This window comes from Phalacrocorax aristotelis, chromosome 3 (assembly GCF_949628215.1).
Source record: "Phalacrocorax aristotelis chromosome 3, bGulAri2.1, whole genome shotgun sequence".
Taxonomy (NCBI): Eukaryota; Metazoa; Chordata; class Aves; order Suliformes; family Phalacrocoracidae; genus Phalacrocorax; species Phalacrocorax aristotelis.
Genome location: NC_134278.1, coordinates 92,434,142 through 92,448,022, shown reverse-complemented (window position 1 = coordinate 92,448,022; position 13,881 = coordinate 92,434,142). Strand labels below are relative to the sequence as shown.

The 13,881-nt window shown below is 44.0% G+C and overlaps 1 protein-coding gene across 1 annotated transcript; it reads right to left on the bottom strand.

The window, feature by feature from the left end:
- Window positions 1-11,249: 11,249 nt before the first annotated feature.
- LOC142055797 (syntabulin-like) lies at window positions 11,250-13,017 on the bottom strand. Its single transcript, XM_075089877.1, has 2 exons — window positions 12,059-13,017; window positions 11,250-11,722 (listed from the first exon to the last, which is right to left on the bottom strand). Exon 1 carries the CDS (start codon window positions 12,994-12,996, stop codon window positions 12,088-12,090), a length of 909 nt encoding a protein of 302 aa, XP_074945978.1. The 5' UTR covers window positions 12,997-13,017; the 3' UTR covers window positions 11,250-11,722; window positions 12,059-12,087.
- Window positions 13,018-13,881: the final 864 nt, after the last annotated feature.

Below are 13,881 nucleotides of genomic sequence, written 5' to 3'. Positions count from 1 at the left end.
TTAAAAATAAATTTTAAAATTATTGAATTAAATTAAGTACATTAATTAAAGCCTTAAAATATCTCTAAGCATTCTAAATATTTTAGATTGAAGATTGTCTTTGTTCACTCTGAGAGAAAGGCTTTCTTTAATGTTTTGATTTGGTCAACAACAATGATGACAGGATTACAGGGCACTGTTTATGAAGGAAGATTAAGGGAATACAATTTGTGTATTCTAATCAGTCTGGCAACACTCTATCATGGGGAGGAGGAGTACAGCTGGAAAACTGTAAAGAAAACCATTGAACAGCAACACAGGATTCTGGCTATGATGCATGTTATGTCATGAAAAATTACTTTAAATAAAAACGGATGTTTGGTGGAAGTGCTCATAGTAGAATGTAGCTGGAGGATGTTCAGAATATTTTAACCAGGGCATCAGAAAACTATTTTCAACATTGGCATAAATAATACAGGTTGTAAATTACAAGCAGAGCACCAAGAAAAAAAAAAAATCTCCTAAGAGAAGATTTATAATGGCCTTTCCATAGGCACAGTATTTCCTTCCGTACAGGTGAAGCGGGCTGAAAACCACGGAAAACAGCCAGAAAGAGCAGAACACTTGCTGCAGTAGATACACAAATTGCAAAGCCTGCTCCAGCTTGACCTCACACATATTTTAAAACAAATACTTAAGAGCGTGCAGTGTGTGTAGCATCGGTTTCTCTTATTTGACTCATATTCCATAACGAATGAGCAGAAGAGAGAAAAAAAGCTTCTTAAATATAAAAAAGACTTTTTTTTTTTTTTACTAAAGATCACAGCTCTTGCCATCTTCCATACCTGCCTCAACTCTGACCTCTAAACCTCAGTGCCCTTCTTACGCCAGGAGCTCAGCCGTCTTTTCCAGATGGAGGAGGAGCATGTCCCCACAGTCCCCAGGAGACCTGCATCTCTATCAAAAGGCATTTGGCACTAAAAGGTGAATCGGCTGGCACAGGTCTCACCTTGTCCAACAGCCCAGCGGCTGAGGTGCTCCCTGCAATAGTCCCATATCTGCATCCCCTACTTACTCAGATTTGCAGTTGGAGCCGTGGCTTTCTCACGGACCATGCGCGAGGCTGAGCTTGAGGTTGCAGGCGTCCTGAGGCGAGAATCTCCCTTTAACAGTTGGCGTCCCACTTTCAGGAGATCTGGAGTGGTATCAGGACAATTAATGGGCCAGAGAGAGAGAGAGAGAGAGAGAAGAGTTATGGTGTGCCTGCTGGGTACTTGGCTTCAAACCCCCAGTACAAGAGTAACTAGATTATACAAAGTGGAAGAGCTTCCCTGGGAGCAGACTCCCTGCATCCCCTCAGCCTGCTCAGCGGCCTGCTACTAGGGCACTCGTCTCCTTTGTGCTCAAGTCCAGCCTCCAAAAGAGGCAAACAGACCTAAGTAGAAGTTTCTTTTCCCTTTACTGAACTAAGTAACAGGCATCTCCTTTTAATGTTCTTTTCCTTTGTGAGGAAGGACGTAAGCACCTAAGTGCGCAAGATTTGTGCCCGAGACCCTGAATTGTAGGTGGCCTGTGCCACCAGCCCAGAGCTGAGCAGATCATTGCTTAGGACAGATGGGATTCAGGCTTTCGCCTTTTACTTGCCCATTCCTCCTTTGTAACTTGCTGACTTCTTTTCGGGATCCTCTATTATCTCTGTGATGTCTGGGTGCCTGCTGCAGCCCGGTATCCTTCTGAACAAAAGGAGATATATGTCTTGAGGGGCCTCAGCCCAAACACGTCCCTACTAAGCAACATCAACAATAATTTTTTAGAAAGGGTGGATCATACAATCTGTGACATTTTTCTAGAACACTTTAACAGGAACTTGCAGATTTGGGTTCAAAAATACAAAACACTTGAAAGCCAAAACAGTCTTTGTAGGTGCTACTTTGTTTATTCTTCTTTGAAAGAAATACGTGGCCCTTTGAATGTGTTATCCACACCAATTCAACTCAATTTGTTGAAATTCAAACTCTAAATCTAAAACATATAAAAATCCTAAATAAAAAACCATAGCGCTATGCTCATAATTTTTCAAAGATGCTTTTTCAGCATCTTTTGCTGAAAATATTTGTCTTCCAATTATATTCCGTTCTTATCTCTTGGAAGTTATACAGCACTTTTTTCACTTCAGTGCAATTCAGTTAGCTTATACCCTAAAAATTCTTCACTCCTGCTAACAAAATTCACGGTGCAACGGGAGATACAGGCTGTCCATGTGCAATGCTAGGTGCCTTGGGCAGCGGTCCTCAGAAACAGGACAAACGGACAGTGCCCAAGCCTGTGAGGGATGAACAGGAGAGGAAGAGGCATCTAATTAGACTTAGTTGAAGATCCAAGCGTGATCTTCAAACACAAACTTTCTTCCGCAAATGAATGTCTAAGACTGGGTTTCCTTTCTGTTAAACAAAACAAAAACAAAAACAAAAACAAAACAAAACAAAAGAAAACAAAACAAAAAAAAGAAAAGAAAAAAAAAAGAAAAAGAAAAGAGACAGAAACCGTACTTGGCTTCAGTAAAGGCTAACAGCAGAGCTGTCATAGACCTGATGAGGAGCACAGGAGATTGGGGTGGGATTCATCTGACTAAGCATGGATGTCTCTAATGTAGACACCCATGTCTGAGCCAGCCTCGGTCCCATATTTAGGCAACTGAGAGTTCGTCAATATAACCAGTGAGTTCAAGGTACTCCCTCACCCCCGAAACAGCTCCCACAACGGCCAGGAGAGAAATGGCAGATTCACCTGTTCAAGCTGTTCCACTTCTGACCAGCAATGGGACCAGTCACTGGAGCAGACAAGGGGGGCGCCCCCCCATCTGCAGCCCACAGCTCCTGAAGGTTGTCTAAGGAGACCCGTAGATTCGGTTTTCACCTCTTCTGAATCACAAATACCGAGGGATTTACCCCAGGCAGAGGAGCCCCAGCGGGATCCGCCGCCTGCGCTGGGTCCGTTGACCCAACTGGCAGGGACCGGTCAAAAACTGCCACAGGGGGGACCCAGGCGTTCCGATGCACACGGAGGGGGCTGGGCTATGCAAATGAGGGAACCCCCCAGCAGCCGCTTCCCCCCTGCTGCCAGCCGCCAGACCTCACAGCACCAGCTGCTACAACACACCAAGCCTTCACAGGGTGACGCCTCTCTGTGCTCAACTCCGGGATGCAAGCTTCGAGGTTAGCGCGGGCTTCAGCCTGGGCACGGCATCCTCGCTCACGGAGGGCGACATGTGCGTGCTCATTTCCCTCTGAAAGAGTTAAAAATAACATTAGAAACCCTCAAGCTGACACAACAACATCTTCAACTCGTTTAGACTAGACACAGGAGATGTTTCTGTGATCCTAGTTTTTAAGAACAAAAACACATGCTTTTTTGAGCCTTCAGCCGTTTTAATGCTGACTGTACTCCAGCAGTGCTTATTGAGAATGAAATCCATGTGCAGAAAAAGTAAGGATCTCCCTTAGCTGCCTGTGTCTGGGTACCTATTGGTGCTCAGTTAATATCTGGAAGTGTCTTAGAATGGAATCATTTTTGTGTAGAAATGGAGGGCTGTGTTCCGTTAAGTAACAGGGAAGACTATATCCTGTGACCTTTTCTCTGGTGGCTTGGTATTTATGTGTAGCAGTTGAAATAAGCCCAATATGGCTTCCTGGAAACCAAAGCGTTCTGGAAGACAGTGCTGAGCAGTAGGCTACTAGTGCCTGCAAAGTTCCTGTAGTCTCTTTCTTCCCCACTCCCCAGCAGATTCTGGGCTGAGATGCACCCAAATTTTCCAGGCAGTGATCAACATAGTGGACGATAAAATGGGATTTTCCTTTAAACTGGATTTTCAGTTAATTGAAGTTAGTTAGAACTTGGTTGCTTCTGCAAATTGTAGATACCTATCTGCACCTTTAGACTTTCTAAATGCCAACTAATTTATTTTTTTTCCCAACAGGAACAGTCAAGCTAAATGCTCTTTGGCTGAATAAGCAGCACTGTATAAAATGTCTCGTGTGTGAAAATGTTTTTTGTGCATTTATAATCGTGTTGAAGTAAAAGAATAGTATGAAGTCGTTCTTCTTACAGTTATTCAGTAGGTCTACAGTAAGTAAAAACACGCTGGAATAAGAAGGTCTGCTAAGAGTGTGCTAACAGTGATTATAATTAGTGTTCTGTTAACCAATGAGTTGGGTTTTTCCGGGCATAAATTGTGTTAGGAATGCAAAGCAAGGCTGACATCAGGAATGAATACTTCCCTGGTTTAAACAGCTTGCATCATTCCATCCAAACTCCGCTCAAATTCTTGCTTTGGAACCCAGAAAGAATGAGTCACATGTGGCTGTAGTTCATCATAGGTGCCTCTTTATTGAGAAACGAAACCTTTTCTGAGCCTGAAAGGTCGTAGCTTTATGTTGAATACGCATAGGAAGTTTGGAATAGAGATCAATGTTTGGAATAATGACCAAGTAAAAGAGCAGTGAAAAGGTAATCACTTTGTGGTTGTATTTATTGCTTGTATTTATTTTTCAGTGACTTCAGTTCCTCTGTCTGAGGTAATGTGAAGGTCTCCTCTCATTTGGATGCTACTGGACTCCAATAAAATTACTCAGCCAGCGGAGTGCATGGAAACCACCTCTCTGTGCAGAGGAGTTGTGTGTTGTGCAGTTTATAGGGTGGGGCAGAAACATGATCTGCTGTGACTATCCTCGCTTCAGAATTGCAAATGAATAGCAGCACTGCTTAACGCCTCATGTGGCTTTTTGGAATGCCGCTGCCTTTACATGCAGGCTAGTGCGCATATACCGTCTTCCTTTCTGCATCAGTTCAGAGGTGCAGGGAACATACAAAAATCTGCTACTGTAAAGTGGCAAACATTATTTCTCTGCATATGCTAGACTGACAGCACTGTCACCTACCTGGCCTTCTGGTGGAATGTACAACAGTGGGACATCACCTCAAAAACACCGTTGGGAATTCCGTTAACTTGGGAGGTAGATCCTGATGCAAATTACTAATTTCATTCTTCCATGACAGACAGCAGAGCAGCTTAACAGAGCATAGGGAAACTTCTGGCCATTAATAATCAATGAAGGGAAACCGTGAAGGTACTGAATAAGTGCAGTCCCTCTCCTGTCCTGCCCAGTCCAAAGATAATATGAAGCCTTTGTACCTCAAATACTTCTAAGTTTTGTGTGCCCAGTTTGTCCATAGTTGGCATCTACCAGACACGGCTGCATCCAATGATGACAGCTTTTAATTCTCTGCATTTTACACACTTATGTGGATGCGCACGCGTAGTTTAGGCATGTTGAAAGTTAACTCCTTACGGCCTTGTCAATGAGAATTCTTGATTCTCTTTTAATAAGCACATCTTTATTCTTACCGAATCTGTGTTAAATTTCACCTTTTCAAACTAATGAAGCTTCATTTTTATTTTTAAGTCCTCTTGCAAGCAGCTTGACAGATTTTTCTAATCTAATAAACTGAATGCGAAGCGGCAGCGACCTCCTAACATCATTCTGTTACTACTTATGCAATCGAGGAGAGAGCTGCAACGTGCCACTTGGAGTATGGATCCAGTTGTTGCCCCAGCGCCACTCAGTGATGTGTTCTAGCTGAAGTGGGGAATAAAACAAGTGGATTTGGGGGTTACTTTTTTCCTTTGCTCTAGTCAGCCATGTATTTGTTGAAATTAGAAACCTATTTCTGTCGACAGATTCTCTGAGCTAGCAGGTAATGATGTCTGGGGTTTTATAGCAGTGATAAGAAATAATGCTAAAAGGATACACAACTGTAGACTTTAATTTTTTTTTCCTTAAAGGCTATTGTTTCTATCTGTACTGAGCAATAGAATACAACACAGATGCTGAATACATGAAAAGGAACATTAGAAGTTGTCACCTCATCTGATCATGAAGAAAATGTTTGTAGTACTTGCATTACAAAGAGGATAGCTTCTGATGCCTCTGCTGAGGGGAAGGAGGGACACAAGCCAATGTCCTAGGCAAGTCAAATTGTTTTGGTCTGATTTTGAAAAAGACAGCTAGTATTGTTGCTTGAAGCATTAGATTTGTCTAAATAGCTCTGGGCCTTACAACTGTCCTACGTTCTCCCTGACACACTGAATCCTTGAGAACTGAGTGGCTTTTAGATTGCAAAATATTTGGGCAAATTATTAATTATAACCCATTTCTGACAGGAACTTAAAGTATGCTGAAAATTGGACTCGTGTTCTTTAGCAGTTCACATTTTCTTTAATTGCAGACAACAACAGGTAGCAGAAAGGGAGAAAAATAAAAGAGAAGCAGCGCAGCAACGAAAGAAAATGGGGGAAGAAGCCCAAAGGCTAATGAAAGAAGAAGAAAACAAAACTGATGTAGAAGTGTCCGGACACAAGCCAGGCATCAGTGGCACAGTGCCAATGAAAAAGAGAATTTCAGCTCTACAACATACATATTGGTATTGATTGAAGTATTTCTAGGGCTGCAGCATTTCTAGGACTCCAACCGTTTGGTTTCAGTACATTCTTCAGGGCATCTTGGAAGGCAGGGTTCTCTCCGAATATCTTCAACGACTAGTAGGTGGTTATTAAAGGAGAAAAAAAGCCCACAGAAAATCATGCCTTGATGGAATGAAGTTTCCTGCAATAGTCCTATTCCAGCACCCTTCTTTGCAGCAAAAGTGATTGAGCAAGGATGTTGACTGAAAGACATCCTTAATGAATAGTTCAAGCCTAGAGAAAAGAATGGAAATACCTAAGAGTGTGGTAAATCTCCTGTATTGTCTATGCTTACCCAAAACATGTAATTAAACAGTTTTAAAGAACCCTTTGCTTCCTGCCTGATCGAGAATGTCTGCTTTTGCCTTTCCATAAAGGTATTTATAAATGTTTCACATTTTTCCATGGGAGATAATATTGACGCGTGCAGAAGAAAATTACTTGTTAAAGGTGACCCACGACTCTCAACGTACTCCTGGTAGAGTACGCTCTGGTAGAACACAAGTTACAGCTGAACACAAAAGTGGATTTCTTGTCACTTTGTCACTTGCAGCCCCTGTGCTACCTTGCCCCTTTACAACACTACAGTGGTTAACAGCAGGGGCATCGCTACACAGCAGTGGTGCGTGCTGCTCCTTTCTTATGAAGGCTAATGTTGTGAACGTAGGGGAGCAATTCAATTGCTTACTTGTATTGGTAAATTTGTATTTCTAGCAGAAATTCTTCTACTTCCTACATTACGGGGAAAAAAAAGTCTCACGCTGTATACTTGTTGCATAGGTAGTACAACTGAAAAAAAGGTGTCCTCCTGTGAATACATCTAAGTGTGAAAATTCTCAGTTCAGTTAACAGCACTTCTCAGGTTCCATTTTTGTACACTTACTGTATGTATTTACAGTGGGATTCCTGTCAGAAAAGCGTGCAAGGTAAATAGGCAGTAGAAGACAACAGTAGTTTAATGAAGAAGAAAAGTTAATGTCTGCTGGAGGGCAAGGTGTGTGGGAGGAGGAGGGTCCATGTGGTTATTAGGTGCAGCTCAGAACTTCAGTGAATACCTCCTGCATCTTCTGCTGTGCGGATGCTATTATCCCTGAATTCATGGGCTGTCTTGTGGCAGATGAGTGAGGACAGCAAATCCTGTGCCTGAGACGGGTTCCCTGTGTATCCAGGGTCCTGTGAAGTTGTAACAGAATGGGAAGGGGCGGGGGGACTAGATCACCTCTGCCTCGAAAAATAGAATTTTTAACTAAGTTGTAAGACACAAGTTCTGCTTAAAAGAGAAGTACTTGAGAAAGTAAAGACAGTAAGACTTACTCTGAATGGCCTTTGTCATGGAGAAAAGTTTTAAAAAATACTTAGTATGCTTGTCATGCTGCTTAAAACCTTGCACAGACCAACTGATTTGACAGCAATTTTTAGACATTAAAGAAGTCATTGAGAAATGTGAAATTTTAAAATACCTTTTAGAAAGCAACAATATGCACTTTTGTGTGTATCTTCTGCGCAAGTGTTCTGGCTGGAGTAGAATCGATGACTACAGTCTGTCCAGACTGAACAGCAGTATGGCAAGCAAATCTGCTCCTAGTACACACCTCTAAAGTATCTGATGGTGGATTGGAGATAAGAAGAAAGTCTGTGAATAAGCTTTAATAGCAATCCGTGTCTGTCCTTTTAACCACACCGATGAAGCAAGGAGGCACATGTCGTAATTCTTTCCCTATTGCTGACACAGGGCAGGGAAACCTAATACCTGTTGCCTAGTTTAGGTTGGAAGCGACATCGCATCTTTCTAAAAAAATTAGTTTAGTGCTTACTATTGCTATTTCTGAGACAATGTAAAATAGGTGCAACTAGATGTTATTTATTAAAAATAACAAAACATTGGCTAGTTAAGAAGTTAGAAACAAAGCCCCTGACTGCGTCATGAGAATGCTCGCGTTTTTTGAGCCTTCAGCCGTTTTAAAAACGATTAGGTGCTGCCACCTCCTGCACATCAGCCCTCCTGCGTTGCTTTGCCCTCTCCTGCTGCGTACTCACACTGTTTTGCTGTTCTTCCCTCCATTTCCCTGCCTGTACTTGAGCACAACTGCTCTAGGAATTGCTCCCATCTACTCTACCAAGTCCTGACATAATGCCAGAAAGGGTACAGTGCTCTCGTAGCTAGTAGTCTGTATGTCAAAACAGCATGCATTAGTTTCATATGTTTTCCTGCGCTACAGTTGCTTGTGTCTGCAATGCCCCATGTTCATTTGTCTGAAGGGTTTTGGAGGAAAATGCTCCCCTGTTCTGCTCATGTAGGACATAAATAAAACAGTGGTTCAATTTTAGCGCATTTCTAGCGGTTGGGATTTAGGTGAGGTAGTTGATTTGGGGGGGGAAAGAAGGCAAAATGAGGAAGGGATCAGAAGTGAAGAAGAGCCTTGTGAGTGGGTGGACCTAAGTAAGCATGCAGGTGAATCTCTGGTGAGGCGGTGGGCAGTGCCTGTGCCTCGGTGTTTTCAGCAGCTGAGAGGCATGTTGGGTACCTCTTCAGCTGAATATTAAAGAAAGGCTTCTTTGAGCCTGGATTAGAAAGAGAAATAGAGAAACGCATAATGGGATTATCAATAGGTGTTGCTTCAACCAGGGAAGGAGCCGCCTTGGTTCCTATGCTACCCTGTAAGCATGAATTCAAGCAGCCACCTGCTACCTGACCCTTAACCTATGCCCTGCTTGTCCTCCCCACCTGCACACTTTGAGGCAAGACTTCAATTCTTGCCTCAGTATGGTATGAACAATTTCTCAACTCAGAAAAAGGAGGAGGTTTTATTGAACTCTTTGGAGGCTAATGGTCCTCCCCTGGCTGCTCCATACAGCAGCAGCAGGATCCAGGTGAATCATGGCTAAGAGTAAAGCCAAATATTAGATGGGGAAAAATCAAGGTGGTACATTTGTCACAACAGCTGGGATAGCCTCTGTGGATCGGGGAGCAAAGGCCAGCCCCACAAAGTCTGGGACTGGAGCATTTATCGTGGTACTTCAGGCCTCTTCTTACAAAGGGTACCTTGAGCTGTCTGCATACTTGCAGGATGGAGGAGGAAAGGCGGCAGCTTGGAAGCGAGCTGTATTTCAGGTAGAGATCAGAGCACGGACTTCTATCAGGAATGTGACGGGAACTCTCTTGCTGAGCATAGTTAAATAACTTATGAGAGTTGAGCGGACAGAAGATTTTTAAGGGCAAGAAGCAATTTTGACGTTATTCTGGTGTTAGCGCCTTGTGTCTTAAACATGGACCACGTCCAAAACATGGTTTGAAATGAGTTCAGCCTATTGACATTTTAAATGTAAGTGTAGGTTCATACTGCTTTGTTGCCTGCCTGCTGCAAAAGACACCCACGTAGTCACAGGTGAATCTCTCTCCTAGAACTGAAGATCTAAACTAGTCCTCTAAACTGTGCTCCATTTCACCACCACTCAAAGCAAAGATCACTTAAACAATAGTGGCTGTTAAAGAGAAACCCAAAATTGTGATAAAGATGGTAAAATCCCATATAAAATATTGCGCTCTCAGCCTTGAACAGACATGCTTTGAAGTAGCAATAAGGCATGTTGTGTCATGTGTTCCAGTCCCATCCCCTCCACCCGCCAACCTATTAATTTTGGCCCTTGTGCCCAGGTACTTAAAAGAAAAGCTTTTGAAAGTGACTTTGCAGCAACTATGTATTGCAGTAGTGTCATAAGGCAAGTCAAGTGGCCTGCAGGAACCCAACAAGGTAGGTGAGCGTGGAAGAGGAAGTTGCTGGCAGAGGAAGCAAGGCGCTCTCGTGTTCTCATCTTTGTGAACTCTTGGAGCCTGTGTTACATCAACATGCCTGTTTGATTCCTCTTCCTTAGTGAAATGCTTAATGAACACTAGGGAATCTGTTGCAAACACAAGTAATTCAGAACCCAGGCATTACAAGGATGCAAAAGGTCTCTGAATTGCCTCTGTAAGCATTGGTGCATGTCACCCTCTTGAGTGTTGCAAATGCTCCCCACATGCTGGCCAACTATTCCTCCTTCCTTGTGGCTAATAACTCCATTCTTCCCCAAAGCGGCAGGGCAGTGCATGGCGTTGTCTGGCTTCACCAGGCTTCTTCTGCTCTGGGTTGCACAGAGAAATATTACACTTGCTTTGCTGGAGGGGAGAACAGGAAGCCAGTGAGGTTTAACCGGCCAGAGGTGTTGTTGAAAGGTTGGTTGGGTGGAGGCAGGCAAACACCGCTATGTCGCCTGTTGGTTAGCATTGCCCTCCTCTGAACTATGCATGGATTTCAAGTTTTGGACAGGAAGAATTTGTGGTTTGATGGTCACAGTGGCATCTCAGCGGGCACACTGAGACTGCATGGCTCTCAGGTTAATTAAACAAGGTATTCTGGACTTCTGTTAAATGCCGGGAAGACTGACACTCTCCTGGCAGCACAGAAATGAGCAGTTACAAGCTTCTGGAAGATTGCATTGAATTAAAGATTAGGCACTTGCATTTGTTAACTCAGCATGGGTGCAGTCATGCAGGTGGCATGTGTGTCCACCGACCAACTGGAGCCTTTTTCTCTGCCTGAGTGCTTATGCTTGGAGCTGTAATGAAGTTTTTCTCAGCAGAATTCTCTTCTTTGGGTCCTGATGGTTCCTTATGCCCTGATACAGTGCCTCCGCCAGCTCTGCCTGTGCCCAATAGCTCAGCTGAGACCGGCTATTTTATATGGCTTTGCTACAATAAAACACTCACACATTTACCATTTCTAACAGGCTTCATTGAACTTGTGATTATAAAGGTAATTTACAATAAAACACTTAAATAAACAATAAGCTAAAGCACAATACATTTCAAAGGGCTCATATGACTACAACATTCCAACACATTAAAACTTTAAAACAACATTAACACTCAAATTGTACCTACACCTATACTTATATTTCTAACACGTTTCAAGACTCTCAACAAAGTACCTTTTTGGTTACAGTCCCTGTAAACACACAAGACCAGTGAAACACTCAAGCAATTGTACAACTGAGAAGAACACTACACAAGACAGGAACAAACAATGTGCTGGAAACTGCCTGGGGAATAGGGGGTTTACCTCTAAATTGAACTGACTCTTTGGACAACGAATGGATAACACTAGCATGCTCTCTGGAATACATGTGTGACATCCTTAGCGGGAACAAGCCTCCGTGTCACTCAACACTGTAATTTCACAAAAGCTTTAGGTTAGTGCTGCCTAAAGAAATAGCCCACCTTTCTCTGGCCGTTTGCTCCCGTGCACGTCTCACGCTACTCTTGAGCCAGTGCAAAGTGCTGGTATATTTGCCCAGTGAAGCAGCCAGGGAAACTCATTGAGCTTAACAAACAACAAATTAACATTCAGCAAACAAACATGAAAGAGAACTCACTGTATTCTCCTTGATCTCCCTGGTCATGTTCACTGTGCAGATATGTTGGCACCAGAAAGACACCAGCGCGGTGGGGTGGGGGGGTGGGGAACATGGTGACTGGGAGCAGGAGGACTATTTCTGTAGGCAGCAGTACTCTCAAAAAACACCAGTTACAAACATCCTGTAGAAAGGCTTTACCTTTTCCATTCTGAAACAAGTAACATGTTTTCAAACCGATTTATAGGGCAAATCAAATAGTCAAGAGCAAAACGGTGGACTAGGACAGAACTGCAAAACAATGGTCTAGTACTGTAAATGAGATCTGTTCCTGCTCCATGAGTACTGAAAGGCCGCATGATAGTTGGTACAACAGGGGCTGCTACAGCCAGATCGCTGGCGAGTCTGCTGCTCCAGTATCTCTTCTTTATTCCTGTCTGAGAAACAGTATTGACGTACCCAAAGACTTCATCATCATGAGGTTCTGTAAAATCAAGTTCTTTCACAAAATGGTTTTCATTAACTCCGTGCTCCACCTTCCTGCATGGAGGTGTCACAGGAGACAAAAGGATGGTCGAGTTTGGCTCACCTGGAGTTAAGTCCACAACGATACCAGAATCACTGAGGCTTTCAAGAGAAATTGACCCAATTCCTTCAGTGAAGAAGGCGGGCTTAGAGGACAGGCATCTTGAGCTCTGAGCTCTGAACATGTTTTGAATGAACTGCTCCCCTTCTAGGCTATATGGCACCACATCAGTCTGGATGGTCTGCTCCACCATCATGTTTCTGACTTTCTCCTCCTCCTCCTGGGAAAAAGTTAGTTTTTCATCCAGAACATTTTCAAGCATCTCTTGATTCACAGTAGAATTGGAGGGAGCTGGCTCACTCAACTCAGGGGTTGTGGTGGTCAAACTCTCTTCAAATAAATCAGTCCCGTTAGCTGTGTCCTCATGAAGAAACAGCCCACTATCTGCCAGCTCCTCCAGAGCTTGGTCCTCTGTGGTGGGGCTGTCTGGCATCGTGGTACACAACGGCTTGCCCTCAGAGTCACATGTGTACTCCGGGCGCTGCTCATCTCTCACAGAGCTCTTCAGGGCCATCTCCATGCTCGACACCAAAGATTCCAGTTTCTTGTTCTCAATGCTTATTTCTAGGAAGTATTTCTGAAATTTTTTGTCTTTCTCAGCCAAGCTGTTCTTCATGCTCTCAATAACTTGCTTGAGTTCTTTAATTTCCCTCCTTGCTTCCAAGAGGCTCAGCTCCATCTCCACATGATTACACTCGTCTTCGATCCAGTCTTCCTTCATATGTTCCACCTGAGCTTTGAGCTTTTCGATTTCTCTTTCCCTGGAGCAAAATAAAAATATCGTAACAATTCTGGTGACTGCCTAGTTAAAGAGTCAACGTGAGGCTCCACCTCACTGGGGTGGCTATGCTGCAAAGATGCTCCAAGGAAGAAGCAAATTCCTCCATGCATCGTTTGCTGCCACCTCTGAGAGAACTGGCAGAGATGTCAGCTGGCTGCCAAGACACACTGGCTGATTCCTAGCTGGAGTCACCAACCTTGCCACACAGCCAGCAGCCTTGTGGGCTATGCTGTGATCCTGGACACTTTGAGGTGAAAGTGGTGGCCTCTGGGTTAGGTCCAACCAGTACAGTGCTTGACATCTCATCTACTGCCTCACCCTGGAGGAAATGACAAACAGCTGCCTGGATGTGTCCCCTGTGCCTGCCAGCAGCTCGTCACGTATAGCCAGAGCCAACAGTGGCCTCAGACAGCAGGATGGCTCAGGGCTGCAGGCACCTGGCTTGCTTTGCACCCGGCTTGCTTTGCACCCCCCCAGCTCAGCATGGATCCAGAGGCTTCTGCCTTCGCTTGCAAGCAAGTGGGGAGAAGGGCCCCCTGCGTGAGATCCAGCCCTCACAGGTACAGATGTTGGGCCACCCAAAGCAGGACCAAGGGGTCCCTGGGACTCTACCTTGGGGCTCCA

Bases quoted from the DNA above. Each gene is read 5' to 3' on its own strand.
- LOC142055797 (XM_075089877.1), bottom strand. From the start codon at position 12,996: ATGGAGATGGCCCTGAAGAGCTCTGTGAGAGATGAGCAGCGCCCGGAG.